The 20294-nt window shown below is 43.1% G+C and overlaps 1 protein-coding gene across 3 annotated transcripts in view; it reads left to right on the top strand.

The window, feature by feature from the left end:
- Positions 1–19636, top strand: part of LOC110525311 (EGF-like repeat and discoidin I-like domain-containing protein 3) — a 195048-nt gene extending 175412 nt beyond the window's left edge. For all 3 annotated transcript variants that reach the window (XM_021605324.2, XM_036979443.1, XM_036979442.1), the window contains 2 exons: positions 2618–2773; positions 17248–19636. In XM_021605324.2, the coding sequence (XP_021460999.2) occupies positions 2618–2773; positions 17248–17397 (306 nt within the window). In that variant the 3' untranslated portion in view covers positions 17398–19636. The remainder of the gene's footprint in view (positions 1–2617; positions 2774–17247) is intronic.
- The last annotated feature ends 658 nt before the right edge of the window (positions 19637–20294 follow it).

The following is a 20294-nucleotide window of genomic DNA, read 5'->3' as shown; positions in this document are numbered from 1 at the left end:
ACGTCACAATGCTGCTAAGACCTTGGGCGAACGACAGAAAGTGTAGGCTCATTCCTTGCGCAATCACAGCCATATAAGGAGAGAATGGAAAACAGAGCTTCAGAAATTCTGCTAATTCCTGGGTGATGCATCATCTTGGTTTCGCCTGTAGAATGAGTTCTGGGGCACTTACAGACAAAATCTTTGCAGATTCTGAAACTTCAGAGTGTTTTCTTTCCAAAACTGTCAAGAATATGCATAGTCGAGCATCTTTTCGTGACAAAATATCGCGCTTAAAACGGGAACGTTTTTTATCCAAAAATGAAATAGCGCCCCTAGAGCTCTAAGTTAAATTAGGACCATAACTGTGCAACTGACGTACTACCGCAGAGAGCGAACCCGTTTTCTGTTGTTTTCAGGACCCCAAGAGCTGGCTGCTTACTCCATATCACGTAACTCTGTTTTATAAGAGCACAGAAAGATTGACAGCAAGCCATGGCTTTTCCTCCTTAAAAGTCACAGAGCAGGCCTGAGCCTGCCTGCCTGCTCCTCCAACAGGGTGTCTGTAGTGAAAACTTCTATGACTCCCTGGGGATTCACCCCGAAATCTGTCAGGAGCTGAGAGGGTTGAACAGGACTGAAGGCATGATCTGAAGCAATATCTGGGCTTCATGACAGGTGTTGTGGAGATGTGAGCTCATGTGCAACACGCGCCATAGTGAGGCATGTTTGTGTGTGTAATGCATTGTGATATGTTGTATTGGGCGGCAGGTAGCTGGTCCATTACCCGAAATGGTATTGGTTTGAATCCCGGAGTCGACTAGGTGAAGAATCTACAGCCTAAATGAATCCTAAATGCTCCTGTAAGTCACTCTGGATAAAAAATGTCTGCTAAATGACAAAAAGGTTCATGTAAAATTGTATTGCAATGCATAATAATATAATGTCTGGAATGATGTACAGTAACGTAGAGTCATGCGAGGGTCTTGAAAACATGAGAGAGAAGCCACACTATCACATACTCACTCTGACCAGACTAATCGGGATAATCTATGGGCTCCTGCTGCATGTTGTAAATTCAGTTTAGGAAATCCAGCTCTCTGAATTGTACTTCCCCTCTCTCCTTTTTGACCGCCATTCTCTCTCTGCTAATATGTTTTATTAGTAACTCAGCCTGTCCTCTCTCCAGCACGTTCATGGGACTTGTTGTCCATGGATCTGACAAGACAGTTACGGTCATGATGTTATAGACATTAGGTCTTGATACTTTGCCACCACAGTTTGGCCATGCAACTGCAGAGAGTTTGATGATAGTGGTCAGCAAATGTTTTTTTGTTTTTTTTAGCAGACACTCTTATCCAGCGCAACTAGGGTTAAGTGCCTTGCTAAAGTGCATATCAACAGATTTTTCACCTAGTCAACTTGGGAATCGAACCAGCCAACTTTCAGTTACTGGCCCAAAGCTTTTAACCGGTAGACTTTCTGCCGCCCTGGACTTCTGGATCATTTGTGGTCTTAAACTATTTACGGTTCCTCTTTTAAACTGTCACCCATGGTTACTATGTTGAGCTCTAAGACATTACCTGAGAGTGCAATGTCAGGCAATTTATTTGATCCTTAAGCCACGCATTAAGGTGGTATTTTTATTGGCATGTGAAAGAGATTTAAAGGATCTTATCGTTGACAGAATGCAAAATGTATGACCCGAACATTACCTGTTATTCTCCCTGGTTCCTCTGTGGGATGCAACCTGGTATGATTAGGGACTCAACATGCACACATTTGTTTGTTCATTTCCTCAGATGCAAGGCTATGTTGATTGAGGCTAAATTATGAAAGATAAAGTGAAAACACCTATAAGTCCATAATTCTGCTCAGATACTATAGATACATTTTCCCTCAATGCACAGTTCTATACTCCAGGGATACCCATCTTACATTCAGTGTGCCTTGCTCGCAGGTTCTTCCACTTTAAATTCAAACAATGTATTGTTTTTGGCATTGTGAATTCACATACATTAGTCATTGAGCATAATCAACGCATAATAAATATAGAGATGCTAACCCAGACAAACCATTGACTTAATTGGTGGTAATTGCATGAAATCCTGCATGGGCTTGGTGATAGTAAAACAGACAGTTATGGTACATTCTGAACATGGTTGTTATTGCGTGTTAAAGTCCAGGCTTAACACAACAGCCAGTAACATGGACTGTTGTGTTAGCTCTAAATAATGAGGAATAATTGAACCTTAAAAGTAAATGATGTAACAGCTACACTGTTTACTACCAAGCCCTTTGATGTAGGCTACAAATGAGAGTGTGTTAAAACATTGACCCGTATGATGCTGCCCGGCTCTCAGAAGCTGCAATGGCCGGCGATTTCTGCTCTGCTGAGGAGAGGCCTTGTTGTTCAATATGCTGTGAATAATTGAAGGTTACTTCTTGCAACCAAATGTACAATGTCTTTATAAATCGTCTCTGGAGATAAGAAGAGAAAAGATGCTGACGGACTGGATGGAGAAAATTCAGCATCACTGACACTTTCGTTTAGCTGAGTCAGAGACGTGACTAAGTTTATTTCTCTCTCCCCTCCACCCCACCTACCCCATTCTTTATCTCCCTCTCTGTCTCTCAGGTTGACATGCTCCTGCCTACTAAAATCACCGGCATCATCACCCAGGGGGCCAAGGACTTTGGCCATGTCCAATTCGTCGGCTCCTACAAGGTGGCCTACAGCAACGATGGAGAGAGGTGGCTCCTATATCAAGATGAAAAACAGAAGAAGGACAAGGTGAGCCATCCACACTCCATGAAGATAACCAAACTGCTCCATTAGAAAATACATGGAACACAAACACTGCATTCCCTGACTAATGGAAGGAACAGTGTCTACCAGAACTCAAGCAGAAGTATTAGTAGTTATAAAAGCCAAACAATATTTCAACATTCAGCAGTAATATCCCAAATGCATCCAAATAAAAATGTCCATTATGAAAACAAGAATAGCACCCCATTGAATGAAATAGTAAATGAATGGGAGAAGCAGAATGAATGGAGAAATGTGTTGTGCAGCCTGTAGTTGTCCAGATCTGTCCCTGTCTCATCTCTGTGTTAGCATTGCATCTTCTTATCTCGGGCTCCAGCACAGCTTGCTGGGGCCTCTCTGCCGCTGTCTCGTCTCCTGGATCAGATAAGGGCATGTTGTCTAGCAGTCCTGGTAGGTACACTGCCCGAAAATGTGTTTGCGGTCCTTCAATAGAGGACACGTGTTCGTTCCAATCACCCACGCCAGCCAGCGGAAGGGAAGGAGGCTGTTGCAGGCTCCCTGCTATCAGGAGAGCAGCAACACTACTAGGGCTGTTGTTTTAGATGAGGCCTGTTTACTTTGCTACTCTCGGTGTGTTGTTTAAAGATAAGGACTTCATGGTGCTGTTGCTTACGCACTTACGATGGTCAGAGTAGAGCTAACCTGGGAGGAAACACACCTAAACACACACACAGAGATCTCTTCATTTATTAAATCCTGTAAAACCCACTGGCAGCTTCCAGTCTCTGTTTAACAGAATATAGTGAACTACATTTTCCCAGAAGCATAAATTCACCAAATGAGCATAATGACAAGTGATCAAATTAGCTGTTTTATACAGTCAAATGTTGTTTCCTGAAGCAGGCTTTCATAACGGGAGAATGGCGAAGATAAGGGTTCTAAAACAGATATATAATGGTAACTTGTTATGTCACATATCACCCTCCAAAGGGCACACATCAATTTACTGTATGCCCTCATGTGCCAATAAATGGTCAGTTTAGCGGCCCATGCCTGACAATACTTCTCCATCCGCTGATTGAATGCCTCGCTTGAGGAGTTTATAATTTCAATGCCCAGGATGATCTTTGGATGCAGGCCACCGCGTTTTCAACCAATCTCAATTTTCAGCACTGGAAGACTGTCAAACATTTGTCAAACCTGGCAGGACCGAGAGAGAAGAGGTAAAGGAGACAATGGCAGGATCCTAGTAACCTTTTGTTTTGAAATCTATAGTTCCTAATTTGTAACGATAAGCGTAGACTAAGAATACAGCGATACTATATAATGGCACATTCATATGCTACGTACATATGAAATAACTATTAATGAGCTATGCAAGCCACAACAAAATATCCTATCAAAACATCCTAATTAGTGACCTTAATTCGAAAACCCGCAGACCCTCGGCGCTCCGTAGAAAGAGTGACACGTGTTTTGGAGCATATTTGTGAGCAAGGCCTGGAGGGCTGTTAATCAGTGTGTCCCAGGACAGAGCTGTGATGAGCTTTTCAGATATATTACTTTTCAAGGTGTTTCCGCATCTCAGGCATTTAATGCTAGAGGACGCATTAGGCTGCCGGACTCCAGAGGCGTTTCCTGTTACGCCACAGGCTTGGAGAGGTTGGTCAGGCTAAGAGCCCTGCGTGTGTGTCTATGGATTCATGCATGACTGTTTGAGAGAGAATCTGAGTGTGTGTTTGTATGTGCACATTCATGCACGTGTGTGTGCAATACGGAGAGTGTGCGAACGTTTGTGTGTGTGTGTCTCTGTCTGGGTGGAGGTCTGGTTGGGCAGAGTGGCTGAGCCTTGTAAATATTCTCTTCAAGTCTCTCCCCTCCTGAGCCTCAGTGTGGCAGAGACCGAGAGGAGAGGCCTCGGTCAGCATACAGATACCCTTGGATACAGACACTACCAGGGACATAGCCACAGACACTACCAGGGACATGGCCGCAGACACTACCAGGGACATGGCCACAGACACTACCAGGGACATGGCCACAGACACTACCAGGGACATGGCCACAGACACTACCAGGGACATGGCCACAGACACTACCAGGGACATGGCCGCAGACACTACCAGGGACATGGCCACAGACACTACCGGGGACATGGCCGCAGACACTACCAGGGACATGGCCACAGACACTACCAGGGACATGGCCACAGACACTACCAGGGACATGGCCACAGACACTACCAGGGACATGGCCACAGACACTACCAGGGACATGGCCACAGACACTACCAGGGACATGGCCACAGACACTACCAGGGACATGGACACAGACACTACCAGGGACATGGCCACAGACACTACTGGCTGTCACTAACTTAGATGTTGCATGTATTTATAAACCATACATTCCGTCGCTATCTATCTGTCTATCTATCAAATTCTTATTCACACAGGAACACACACCTCCATTTATACACTGACACATGGAAACACTGACACACTCACACATTGTTTTAACACAAGCAGACTTGTCAACATGCAAATCCTCACACTTGCACTCAAAAAAATGTACACATTCAGTGATAGCACCATCTTCGCAGCAGCCCACCGATCTCACTGCAGATTCCTATTTGCCAATATTTGCAGAGTACGTTGATGGGGGAAATCAAGCACAGAAATAATTGATTCATGTGTAATGGTGTTCCACTTAGGTGCCAAAGGGTTAATTAGTCAGTGGACCTGCCAATTCCCCTCAGGTCAGAGGGTAACAGCATGTTAGATGGCGTAAATACAATCATAGTTTAAGATGAACCACTAATAGCTCTCGTTTCCTCCCCCTTTGGCAGTGCTCTGTACACCACCACATCTGAAACATGCGGTGAAGGGTCAAGATTAGCTGTGATTCGGTCTATATTGCCTCGCCGCTTGAAGAAGTGGTTGGCTTGCGGATGTGAATTTGATTGAGCGGAACCAATGAAGGCAAGGCTGAGCTGAGATTGCCTTGCGTCACCCAAGCTAGCCACAAGCTACATAAGAGCTGGAGTTTGCTAGGCCTAGGAGACCTGCACTCTTCGCCTCTGCAGCAGTTTTGAATAATGAAGTATGGTCAGTGGTCAACCCCCTGAGTCCCCCCAGGCTCGTCCAGTAATGTATGCCCTTGACTGGCTCAGGCAGTAAAATCAATGCTGGGGAAAAGGCCTGCTCCTGGGTCAAACCAAAGGTGTGCCGCAGAACGGAAGGAGATGGACTATTCGGTACACAACCATTGGCCATTAGATTAGAGCGAAAGCAGTAAGCAGTCATTGCAGAGGGAGAGAAAAAAAATCTCACTCTGTAGCATAGACGTCCACCATAGACTGTCAGTGAGTGCATGTGAGGACACATGAATGGATGTCTTTGTTTGAGGAGGTTTGGAACATGGTGTGCCTTCTCCGAGAGGCTGCAGAAGTCTAGAGATTCAGGACGTGCTCAGTATGAACCAAGTCAAATAACTAGACCCAAACATCTGGCCTTTTCTTCCAACTCCCCTCATCTTGGCAGGGAGATGCATTGCTTTACTTTAAATGTTTGCCTTTTTAACAAGATGTTTTTGAGAAAATATACAAATAATTGACTTTGTTTATTGTACTATACCAAGAGACTTGTGCATTATAAAGATTGGACCCAGTCAGTGAACTTCTATATTTTCAATTTCTATTTACTGTATTTCAATTACTTCCAAATATATTTTAATTGGTCTAGTATTTTGATGTTTTATTATTTTAAAATGCAAGTAGCTGAATATTGGAATGTATTTGGAAATACACCTGGAAAGTGTTGCCGTGTATTTGAAATAATTCATTTTGAAAAAAATATATATGAAAAACATGTTTTAAATAGTAGGCTATTTGTAGGAAATTATTAGGAAATACTTAGAATAGAAGTAGTTGATTCGGGTCATATTATTAGAAAGTATGAAAATACACTGTACATAAGTATCTCAATTACAAATAACTAAATACTCATGTATTTGAACCAAGGTCTACTATTTTCCAAGTAAAACCACAAGAGCAAGTCAGTAGGCTTCATCCTCTTTTTCACTTTCTCTTCTCCTCTTTCTCACTGTTTGTTACTGTTTGTTATTTTTTAGTGGTCCTGCACATCTCTTGTTCCACCCTGTTTGTTTCATAGAGAGAGCCTGACAGTGTGAAAGTCTCTGGATGGCTCCGGAGAGATCCTTGTCATATTTCAATCAACTGCTGTTTTTCTATTCTTGCTGGCCTCCCTGTTGTAATACCTCAACTGTATCTTGTGTCTGCTATATTACCGTTGTGGCAGCACTCCTGCAATTGATACCACCGGTTCTCTTCTCCCGAGCCCAATAGACTTCAATTAAACTGTACAATAATAGCAAGGGTAAAGATTTTAGGTCCATACAGAACGGTTTAACAACGTGTAAGATTTGATACAGGCCCTTCTCCAAAATGTTTTTTATTCTCCAACATTCCTCCATGATAGAATGAGCTTCAATATTTGGTGTATTGCTCTATTAAATCTACTGTAAATTGCCTCTCTGCACCGAAACTTGATGGGATATGACCACTCTTCTTTGTTTTTAGGAGGTGGAACATGTCACAAATTGCACTGCTGTGGAGAGAATGGAGTCATAGAGTCATGTTAATAGTGAGCTGAAAACGGTTAAGAAAGTCCCCAATAATGGATTTCTAGAAATATCCATAGCAGAAGCAACATTGCAATCTATTGCACTCTTATTGCCGTCAATAGTGAGCAGAAAACGGCTAAGAAAGTCCCCAATAATGGATTTCTAGATATATCCATAGCAATAGTAACCTTCCAATCTATTGCACTCTTATTGTCGGGATTTTTTTTACTCAGCCTTTATTTCTGTACCTGTTGCACCTCAAATCGCATGCTCATCACTTCAACTAACAAGTTAACAATCCAAGAGCAAAATCCATTCTGTGGAATGAAGACTTCCACTGCACCCTGTCAGCACTACACTCCAATGTTGAGTTAATGTCTTACCATGTTGAGTTAATGTCTTTCAGGACACTGTGCCGAGTCAGACTGCCTGTGAGATTTAGCCAGAGAGTTAGATAGAAAAGACACATTAAAGTGCAGGTGGAAGAAGTGCAGATAAGGTGAAGTGACGTTGAATATTTCTCTCTTTTTTATTCCCCTGTGTTTTTAAGCAGTTTAATCAGGTATTCTCCTACTCAGGTATTCTGATCGGTGGGCCTGGTCAGGCACAGGAGAGAGGGGAGGGAATGGATGACCGGGAGAGGGCCGAGCTCTGGTACTTGTTAACACTAGAACCTCTGGGCCTCGATGGAACTAAACTAATGAGGAGTCATTCTGACTGCAACATTCCAGCAGAGCAATTGATATATTTCATATAAAGTGGGGAGAACAAGTATTTGATACACTGCCGATTTTGCAGGTTTTCCTACGTAATTTTTATCATAGGTACACTTCAACTGTTACTAAAACAAAAATCCAGAAAATCACATTGTATGATTTTTAAGTAATTCATTTGCATTTTATTGCATGACATAAGTATTTGATCACCTACCAACCAGTAAGAATTCCGGCTCTCACAGACCTCTTAGTTTTTCTTTAAGACGCCCTCCTGTTCTCCACTCATTACCTGTATTAACTGCACCTGTTTGAACTCGTTACCTGTATAAAAGACACCTGTCCACACACTCAATCAAACAGACTCCAACCTCTCCACAATGGCCAAGACCAGGGAGCTGTTTAAGGACATCAGGGATACAATTGTAGACCTGCACAGGGCTGGGATGGGCTACAGGATAATAGGCAAGCAGCTTGGTGAGAAGGCAACAACTCTTGGCGCAATTATTAGAAAATGGAAGAAGTTCAAGATGACGGTCAGTCACCCTCGGTCTGGGCATCAATGATCATGAGGAAGGTGAGGGATCAGCCCAGAACTACACGGCAGGACCTGGTCAATGACCTGAAGAGATCTGGGACCACAGTCTCAAAGAAAACCATTAGTAACACACTACGCTGTCATGGATTAAAATCCTGCAGTGCACGCAAGATCCCCCTGCTCAAGCCAGTGCATGTCCAGGCCCTTCTGAAGTTTGCCAATGACCATCTGGATGATCCAGAGGAGGAATGGGAGAAGGTCATGTGGTCTGATTAGACAAAAACAGAGCTTTTTGGTCTAAACTCCACTTGCCATTTTTGGAGGAAGAAGAAGGATGAGTACAACCCCAAGAACACCATCCCAACCGTGAAGCATGGAGGTGGAAACATCATTCTTTGGGGATGCTTTTCTGCAAAGGGGACAGGACGACTGCACCCTATTGAAGGGAGGATGGACGGGGCCATGTATCGCGAGATCTTGGCCAACAACCTCCTTCCCTCAGTAAGAGCATTGAAGATGGGTTGTGGCTGGGTCTTCCAGCATGACAACGACCCGAAACACACAGCCAGGGCAACTAAGGAGTGGCTCCGTAAGAAGCATCTCAAGATCCTGGAGTGGCCTAGCCAGTCTCCAGACCTGAACCCAATAGAAAATCTTTGGAGGAAGCTGAAAGTCCGTATTGCCCAGCGACAGCCCCGAAACCTGAAGGATCTGGAGAAGGTCTGTATGGAGGAGTGGGCCAAAATCCCTGCTGCAGTGTGTGGAAACCTGGTCAAGAACTACAGGAAACGTATGATCTCTGTAATTGCAAACAAAGGTTTCTGTGCCAAATATTAAGTTCTGCTTTTCTGATGTATCAAATAGTTATGTCATGCAATAAAATGCAAATTAATTACTTAAAAATCATACAATGTGATGTTTTTGTTTTAGATTCCTTCTCTCACAGTTGAAGTGTACCTATGATAAAAATGACAGACCTCTACATGCTTTGTAAGTAGGAAAACCTGTAAAATCGGCAGTGTATCCAATACTTGTTCTCCCCACTGTATGCCATGTCAAAAATAATAATTTGTTTGTGTTTATGAAGGCCTTGAGTAACAGAGTATGATTTTTATTTTATTTCAAATAGAAGCATTTTCATTAGTTTATGTTACTCTAGGCTATATGTAAAAACAAAACAAAATTCAGGTGAAACAGAAAGCATATGTTTTGGAACATGGTAACAGCTTATTTTTATAACAACAACATAGATAAATAAAATACCCCAACTACCAAAACGAATGGTCAAAAGACGCGCGGTCAAATGATGAACACATCAGTAGCCTAAACATCAAAATAAACCCCAAGTGGCCTTGATAAATAGTGAAACAAAAAAAAATGTATTATAATGAATGTACAATAAGTGTCAATATAACAGCAGTAAAAAATGGTCAGTTATTATCAACTCGTGCTTGTGGGCGTCTTCACGTAATGACATCAGTTAGATTTACTTTAGCTGTTGTCCCTTGTCCTAACAGGTGACAACATTTTTGTCATTTTTACTTGCTTGACACACTTTGACTTACCTTTGTTTGGTTGTAGTGCGTAATAGTATCCGGTTTTGTTCTTTGTGTCCCCGTACACGGTGTCTTGTCATTCTTCAGCACATTTGTGGAGTGCACCATTGTGGAGTACAATGGCTGTGCAGGTGCCTTATTTTGCACAGAAGGAGAGAGCTCCCATCTCACTTTGTTCATGGTTCCGGCCAGACTTTTCAAGCAACTTGTTCGCCAATAACCAAATTGTCCGTGTTGACATTTCTCCCTTTGCCTACATAAAGTTCCACAAGTCTCATCACTACATTCTCCGACACTCGCTCACCTGCTAGGCGATGTGGAATTGTCCCAGATATTGAAAGGCATTCAGAATGTACAATTCCGTACGCTCTCACTGTGTAGGCTACTGTAAATAGGCCAGAGTTGACTGATAAGACTGCTTTGATTCGGTGGACTGATATAGAGTACATACCATTTTAAAATGAGGCCTATAATTACAATAGAATGGCCCGCCCTGTTCTTCATTCACAATTGGTGATTACATAATTATGCATCGTTCGCTTCCCCTCACTTATCAATTCACCCATTCTCCCCATCATACTTTACTTAATTTATTTAATCTGTTGTTATATGTGTGAAATTAGTTTCGGTATATAGTTTAGGTTCAGTTTTGAGGCAGAGACGGGCAGGCCATACTGTTGGGAGAAGGAGACGGGCAGGCCATACTGTTGGGAGAAGGAGACGGGCAGGCCATACTGTTGGGAGAAGGAGCTAAGCAGGCCAAACTGTTGGGAGAAGGAGACGGGCAGGCCATACTGTTGGGAGAAGGAGACGGGCAGGCCATACTGTTGGGAGAAGGAGACGGACAGGCCATACTGTTGGGAGGAGACGGGCAGGCCATACTGTTGGGAGCAGGAGCTAAGCAGGCCAAACTGTTGGGAGAAGGAGACGGGCAGGACACACTGTTGGGAGAAGGAGAGGAGCAGGCCACACTGTTGGGAGAAGGAGAGGAGCAGGCCACACTGTTGGAAGAAGGAGAGGAGCAGGCCACACTGTTGTGAGAAGGAGATGGGCAGTCCATACTGTTGGGAGAAGGAGACGGGCAGGCCATACTGTTGGGAGAAGGAGAGGAGCAGGCCACACTGTTGGGAGAAGGAGAGGAGCAGGCCACACTGTTGGGAGAAGGAGATGGGCAGGCCATACTGTTGGGAGAAGGAGAGGAGCAGGCAACACTGTTGGGAGAAGAAGAGGAGTAGGCCACACTGTTGGGAGAAGGAGAGGAGCAGGCCACACTGTTAGGAGAAGGAGACGGGCAGGCCATACTGTTTGGAGAAGAAGCGGAGCAGGACACACTGTTGGGAGAAGACAGGCAGTCCATACTGTTGAGAGAAGGAGACGGGCAGGCCATACTGTTGGGAAAAGGAGAGGAGCAGGCCACACTGTTGGGAGAAGGAGACGGGCAGGCCATACTGTTGGGAAAAGGAGAGGAGCAGGCCACACTGTTGGGAGAAGGAGACGGGCAGGCCATACTGTTGGGAGAAGGAGACGGGCAGGCCATACTGTTGGGAGGAGACGGGCAGGCCATACTGTTGGGAGGAGACGGGCAGGCCACACTGTTGGGAGAAGGAGACTGGCAGGCCATACTGTTGGGAGAAGAAGAGGAGTAGGCCACACTGTTGGGAGAAGGAGAGGAGCAGGCCACACTGTTGGGAGAAGGAGACGGGCAGGCCATACTGTTTGGAGAAGAAGCGGAGCAGGCCACACTGTTGGGAGAAGACGGGCAGTACATACTGTTGAGAGAAGGAGACGGGCAGGCCATACTGTTGGGAAAAGGAGAGGAGCAGGCCACACTGTTGGGAGAAGGAGACGGGCAGGCCATACTGTTGGGAGAAGGAGACGGGCAGGCCATACTGTTGGGAGGAGACGGGCAGGCCATACTGTTGTGAGGAGACGGGCAGGCCACACTGTTGGGAGAAGGAGAGGATCAGGCCATACTGTTGGGAAAAGGAGAGGAGCAGGCCATACTGTTGGGAAAAGGAGAGGAGCAGGCCACACTATTGGGAGAAGGAGAGGAGCAGTCCATACTGTTGGGAGAAGGAGATGGGCAGTCCTTACTGTTGGGAGAAGGAGACGGGCAGGCCATACTGTTGGGAGAAGGAGACGGACAGTCCATTCTGTTGGGAGAACGAGACGGGCGGTCCATACTGTTGGGAGAAGGAGACGGGCGGTCCATACTGTTGGGAGAAGGAGACGGGCGGTCCATACTGTTGGGAGAAGGAGACGGGTAGTCCATACTGTTAGGAGAAGGAGACGGGCAGGCCACACTGTTGGGAGAAGGAGATGGGCAGACCATACTGTTGGGAGAAGGAGATGGGCAGACCATACTGTTGGAGAAGGAGATGGGCAGACCATACTGTTGGGAGAAGGAGATGGGCAGGCCACACTGCTGGGAGAAGGAGAGAAGCAGGCCACACTGTTGGGAGAAGGAGAGGTGCAGGCCACACTGTTGGGAGAAGGAGACGGGCAGTCCATACTGTTGGGAGAAGGAGAGGAGCAGGCCACACTGCTGGGAGAAGGAGAGGAGCAGGCCACACTGTTGGGAGAAGGAGAGGAGCAGGCCACTGCTGGGAGAAGGAGAGGAGCAGGCCACACTGTTGGGAGAAGGAGGGGCCACGGGGTAAACATTTCAAAAACAGGACATGACCTCCTTAAACTGGTTGTAACTCCAGTTCTTATTGTGATATTAAGTTTCTGACAATGTCAGTGTATTATATAGACTTATTTAGGAAAAGTCAAGGACGGAGGAGGGCATGACTTCAAAAATGTCAGAGTAATCACATATTTTTCAAATGTCATGTGCAGTTACAATTACTGCTTTAGCGGTTCTAGGGTTAAGGGTGTTGGTGTTTTTCTGCAGACCTGTGGTAGGGAATGACTTAGGCCTGAGATCCATGTGACAATATAGGGGGAAAGATTGGAGTGCAGGTGACTGTTGGCACCTCAATTGGCTGGAACGGAGTGAATGGAATGGTATCAAACACATCACACAGATGGTTACCATGTGTTTGATACCATTCCATTCTGGAGGGGATGGCAGTTGTTTTTATGGGCTCCTGACCAATTGAGGCAATTGTTGTATTTTATTGCACTGATCTTAACTTTACATAATGTTACATAATGTTTCCGTCAACGTTTCCTACCTATACTTTATCCCTACCTATATGTACATACAGTATCTACCTCAGTTACATTGTACCCCTGCACATTGACTCGGAACTGGTACCCTGTGTATATAGCCTAGTTATCGTTACTCTCTGTGTATTTATTCCTTGTATTATTGTTTTTCTATGTATTCCTATTATTCTTATTTTTTTATATATATTTTCCACTATTTATCTCTGCATTGTTTGGAAGGGCCCGTAGGTAAGCATTTCCCTGTTAGTCTACACCTGTTGTTTACGAAGCATGTGACAGATATATTTGATTTGATTTGATTCACTCTATTCCAGCCATTATTTTGAGCCTTCCTCCCCTCAAAAGCCTCATGTGGAATGGAGGTGGGAGAAAGTGCGGTAGGAAAGAACTAGGGACGAGAAACTGTAGGGAGGGAAACCATGAAAAAGAATGAAGGATGAAGAGTCGGTCCTTAACTGTATAGCATGCTGTATGAGTAGACGTGTGAATACCATAGACATTCTTAATCGAATCCAGAGTAGGAGAGACATGATCAAGAGAAAAAGACCAAACGACACAGGAGGAGGAGAGAGAAACAGATGAGGAGAGACAGGAGGAGAGAGAGTCATTCCTTACATGTCCATGTTTTGCATGCCTAGTTGTGTGTGTGTGTGTGTGTGTGTGTGTGTGTGTGTGTGTGTGTTTTTAAACCTACCATACTGCTTCCCCCATCAATCAGAGGCTGGATTGCCTGTCACCCTCTCTTCATGCAGATAAGGGCCCTTGAGGCCCCCTGTGTTGCACTACCACCAGAGATCCAGGGGGTAAACTGCAGTATGCTGCAACCACTCTACCTAAACCCATTCCAACTGCTCCTCAAGGGACTGTAGGGTGGTTGTGTATTTGTTGTCTCCCTTTTTAGGTTAAATACCTCCATCAGAATATTGTGTTCACTTTAGACCTTCACTGTATCTGCATCCAGCAGACTGGTTTAATGGTCCAGATCAGAGTCTTGTGTGGTCATGAGTCTATAACATGTTTGTCGGTTGCTTCCACCAAGACCTCCGCTGTTCCAGCAAAATAAACTGTGGTTGCAGTGGTGGGTTTGCTATGCTGGCGATGCCGGAACTTTGATGTTTGAATAGCTGCATGTATTTGGAACCACACTTCCATGAGATCATATCTGATTAGAATAAATAACTATTTGATTGACTTGTTTTCATACTTTGGTTTTTACTAAGGCTAATTCAGATTTCCTCCAATCCTCCATTTAAACCTATTTAATTGAAGAATCAAGGGAAGATTCATTTGATGGGGGATTGTGTACAAAGAGTTTCTAAAATGTGTGGCAAATTAGTTCACATAGAATAAACATGAAAATATTTGTCATTTGTATTATCTTCAAGCTCCAAGAGATAGTGTCTTCAAAAACAGTTTATTGGTGTAAACATCAACAGTATCCATTTTGGGCTCACTATTTGCATCCGTTTTTAGGACTCTGGTCTGGACCATTAAACCAGTCTGCTGGATAATGTCTTCACCTTGAGTGTGAGGGGTATCGGAGATGACACTTATTTTGTAAGAATTCACACCTTTGGCATTCAAGCCTCTAAGTAAGTGTGGAGTGTTTTTTGGAGAGGAACCTGACATGTTTGTGGAATAGGGAGGTGTGGGCATCTTTTGTGAATGTATTTGAAGATTGCAATAAAAGACAACATCATTCATTGTACATAAATACAGACTCTAGTGAGTGCGTCAGACATGTTGATCATATCTGACGCACACGCCAACAGTCATAAATCAAATCATGTGTGGAAGTCCATGGGAGATTTGCACGAAAGGGTCACATCCACATATCTCGTGTCGAATTACATAATGTCTACTTATTTTTTTTTACATAAAAGCAACATGAACGATAACAAGGCCCATATTGATGTATACAAAACGGCACGGAACCAGTTCTAACTATCCATTATTACAGTACTAAATCAGAGTTAGGACTTTTTCCTGACTATGTGATCTGACAGGGAAAAACGCTTGGCCCTAATGAAATAACATTTTATTGGTTGCATACATATATCTTTCAGATGTTATCGCAGATGCAGCAAAATGCTTGTATTTCTAGCTCCAACAGTGCAGCAACACCTAACAATACAAAACAATACACACAAATTCAAAAAGGAAATGAGAAAGGAATTAAGGAATTAAGAAATATCAGAAAGAGCAATGTCAGATTCTGAAAATAAAAATGTATGTATATTATGGTATGTATAGACATTATGGACAGTAAATGAATAAAGGTGTGTACAGCAGTAGGATGAGCCTTGACTAGAATACTGTATATACTGTATATATGAAGTGGGTAAAACAGCATATACACATTATTAAAGTTACCAGTGTTCAATGACTATGTACATAGGGCGGCAGTCTCTCAGGTAGCTGGCTAGTAAAAGTGACGAAGTTCAGGGCAGGGTACTGGGCGGAGGCTTTATGTGCCCTACTCACTGTGCCCAGTCAGAACTGCAGTAATTCTAGAGCTTTCAGCATACTCTCCCAGGGCTTGTATAGGGCTGATGATAAGGACTTGGTATGAGTGCTATCGCTGATCATACCCAGGGCCCCAGAAAAGCCATTGAGAAGACATCCTCCCTAGTGGGGGAATTACCTTAGTGCGTGTTAGCGATCTGTGGAATATTTTGGGAATTGAGCAGTCTGAAGTGACTATGAAGTGTCTTGCAGTAGGAGGATAATGCAGGCCTTCTCACTGCTCTCTTCAGTAAGGAGCAGGATTCTTTGAGTGTAAATGCGGTGTGGCTTGCTCAAGTGTCATTATTTCACAGGAATCCTGTGCACCATGCAGCAGAACACGTCAAAGGAGATCAGAAATGGAATGTGTTTAGCTTTTGAGACCTTCCTACCATACATACCAGCTAGAGTTCCCTTACATCACGACTGAATGTCCTTGGTCCTGGGGGACCCACAGGAATGAACTTTGTATTTGATCATCAACACCTAATCATCAAGCCCTTGATTAGTTGAATGAATCAGATGTGTTGGTGCTGGGCAAGAAAAGGTTTTGCCCCCCAGTGGGGCACCAGGAACAGGACTGAGAAAGCCTGAGAAAACCATAGAAAGGTGTCTGAATGAAGGTTTTCTAGGGATCATAGTTGGCTAATGTCAAGTCAACCACTCAGAATGTCTTCAACACCTGCAGGGGTCCGTCCCACTGGTTTTCCATTTCACATAATGGCGAGTCCCATTACATCCCAATGAAATAGTCATAATCACACTTGTTTAATTGAAATGATCACGGCCTTCAATGAAGCGGTCCCAGTAGGTACCTATCACCCATATTCCATTTAATTCTACTGTCGATTATCCACACTTAGACACAAGGCTTGTATTTATCAACAACACAGTGTGCATCCCAATACATTTGTTATGCTTGTTTATATTTGAATATTTTATTCTCGCTCGCTTAACTACATATCAGCAGAGAGATTGATAATTTGCTTCTGGGCTGTTGTTTAGCAAACTGCCTATCTATTGGGTTTTGTTGGATGCTACTGCACCAAGAATGGTCTGCCGTGAGGGAAATGACAATAGGATGCTACAGTAACACCACTTGCCATGTGTTTTCTATGGCCACAAAGCACAGGTCTTGACCATCTTTCTGGGCATTGACGTTATGGAAATGTAGCCATCAGAATTATGTAGCCTACACAGCATGTCCATCTCTCTTTATCTTCTTCTAACCTTTGCACTTGCTATCCTTTCTTATTTCCCTTTGTTTGCGTGATGAGGTGCACATATGCTAATAAGCTTTCTGTGTCTGTGTGGGTGTTCAAGATCACAATTAATTTAATGTCATTCCCACTGTCCTTCCTTTCGCAGGTGTTCCAAGGAAACTTTGACAATGACACGCACAGAAAGAACGTGATAGCTCCGCCCATCTACGCCCGATTTGTCCGGATCCTTCCATGGTCGTGGTACAGCAGGATCACTTTGCGTGCAGAGTTACTGGGATGCACAGAGGAAGAGTGACCACCCCTCCCCCTCCCCCCCTTTAATAATGGATCATCTAGCCCAGATCCAGTGTTTCAATATAAACTGTGCAACCTGTAAAAAGAAATCAATTTCAAATGGATTTTTCAAGAATACGTGTTTGGTTGTGTTGGGTTGCTGTTTGTTTTTTGTACAATGATTTAAACCTGTCCTTGTCCTATTTTTGTTTGTGGTTAATGTCTTTTATTTCTCTCCAGATTTCCATCGTGTTTGGAATGAACTTGTGTAACATATTTGACTGGCAGGGGTGGGGGAGTGGGGAGGGGAATCACACTCTGATTTAAACGTATTGCCATGGAAGCTACTGTACAGTGTCACTTTTTAACAAAGACGACATGAAACCTATCTACCATGCTTCATTGGACATTATTAACCCCACTTCAACTCATAGCGGAACTATCCAAGAAATCCTTCAACGATGACAACTAAAATACTACAGTGACAGATATATTTTACACCTCTTCAAGCCAGGCTTTTACCATTGCTGACACTGACATTGTAACGCAAGTCAAAAACAACAACAATGCCATTGTATTTTATGTAAAACACTTAATAATTGCATGGTGCATAAATTATTATATTAAATGTATATTATGACAAATCATTTATAACTCCTTCCCTAAGAGCAATCGCTTTGTTTTAGGGATCTATTTTTACGTGCTTTTTAAATGGTTCTGATACACACCTCAAAAGCTTAAAGAGTGACTGATCTGCTCGACGAATAACAAGCAGTATAGACACTGAGCTTGATGGGCTAGCTGATTGAAGAGTCCAAATGCTCTCAGCTTTTTATTGCTTCTTTAATTTATTTCAATGTAATTAGCATTTTAAGATATTTACTTGGAATTACGTCACAATTGTAGAATTGTAAACTTTGTTTACTTTTCTTTTTGTCTGCTTTTTTATCCTGCCCAATTCTGCCTTTACAATATACTTTTAAATCAATTTGAAAAGCTCAGGATAGAAGACATCCATCCATACCCACAATTGTATCATTTCTAAGAGTAAGCCCTCCTTTTAATATAATATTTTACTTTTGTTTTTACATTTACAGACATTACCATGGCAATTAAATTAATAAAATGACAAACTTACTTCACAGAAATATTTTCTTTATTTATTATATTTTCTTTTTTTTATATCAAAATACATAGTGACAGCATAACACAAACAGCTTTCTATTCATGCATTTTCCCAAAAAAAACGAAGTAAGAACTTTGAATATATAAATATCTGTCTTTGTCTTTGATATGTACAATGCACATTATCAGTTGTTGTTTCAGTATGTCACTGTATTTCAGTGTTGCATTTTAAAGTATCATTACGTGCAACATAAAAAAAATATATATTTGATTGACACCAGAAATACCAGAATAGTCAAGGACTTCTGCCCATTTTTTGCAATATGATTGGGGAAAAAAGCCACTTGACTTTTACCCTAGTTTGTGCAATTTCCAATCGGAATGTCCCTGGAGTGACCTTTATGATATTGGGACATTACGTCCCAAAAAGAAAGTTTCCCGATGTTATTCGTTTATAATCCTGAAACCCATATACGCTGATAGAGCGATTTTGTTTGAACAACATTGGATGTGAAGTTGCTATTGGTGTAAAACAGTGTAACATTTCTTAGATCCATGGACACAGCATAAGCGTCATGCCATACAACTAACTCACTTTTTATAATGGATGTATTTGGCTAGGCATAATGTTTTTTGTTTAATATTTTGATATCTTGGCTTTTGATCGAGCTATTTACTAGTATTTCTTGTCCAGCTGTTCCTGTCTCCATAAGGTTGTTTGCTTGATTTATCATCCTAGATGGCTGCCTGTGTGCACTTTTCACAACAGGATTTTTACTGACCAATGGATATGGCAGCATGACATATTAGGAGGGATACAGTATCAAATATGTCCATGTCCACAGGCACATTTTGTTATAACATTATGTTACAGGTCCTTTACTTTGCACTCATCATTGCTGCATTGTAAAACCTTGGCTAACTGGTGAAGGGGAACCAGGATGTCCATATTGTGTTTCTGTGTCTACTCATTCTGAGTATCAAGCGCTATCTAGCAAAGTGTACCAATTATATGCTGATTAGTCCAAGCTTGCGAAGGAGAGTCAGAAACTAATACTGTGTACAGCTGAAAAAAAATGTTGCTTCAAACAAGAGCTCTTTCAGTTTGACCAATAAAAATATGTCTGTGAATCGAATGGCTTTCCTTTTTTTGCTCGCAAAGGTGTCACGTTACCCGTCTTTAATAGGAGAGTCTTTTCTCGTTCTCTGATCATGCTCTGCTTTCTCCCAGCGTCCGATTACACGTGGCTATGATTTAGCGTGTCGCCTTCATTGATTTACCGTAGGCTGCCATGCTTAGTTCCTTCATTGCACTTTCAACTTCATTCTCTTTGCTGTGGCAGGGGATCAAGACGTGAGTTGAAGGCCAAACGTGAAACTGCACTGTCTATTAATGAATCAATTACGTGAGATCCCGTATGGGGAGATAATTGCCTCGTAACTCAGGTGAGTGAAGTTGCACACCAATTAAAAGCTGATTAGAAAACAATCTGTTTAGTCTGCCTGCCCCATCCGTTATATCAGGGGTGTCAAACTCATTCCATGGAGGCCGAGTGTCTGCTAATTTTTGGTTTTTCCTTTCAATTAAGACCTAGACAACCAGGTGAGGGGGTGGGGGCAGGACCCAGTTTGGGGAAACCCTGCGTTAGAGCATGATCCGGAAAAGAGGAGATGCCGGTGGAATGAGGAGTGTGTCTTAGCAGAGCCCCAGCCTGATTTACAACTGCAGCCTGGTAAACAGGCTCTGGATGAATGCTTCCTGGGGTATGTAGACTAGAAACAAATCGATGGAGG

This window comes from Oncorhynchus mykiss, chromosome 6 (genome assembly GCF_013265735.2).
Source record: "Oncorhynchus mykiss isolate Arlee chromosome 6, USDA_OmykA_1.1, whole genome shotgun sequence".
In the NCBI taxonomy this organism is placed as follows: Eukaryota; Metazoa; Chordata; class Actinopteri; order Salmoniformes; family Salmonidae; genus Oncorhynchus; species Oncorhynchus mykiss.
Note: the sequence above shows the minus strand (reverse complement) of the source record. Positions and strands in the feature narration are given on the sequence as shown.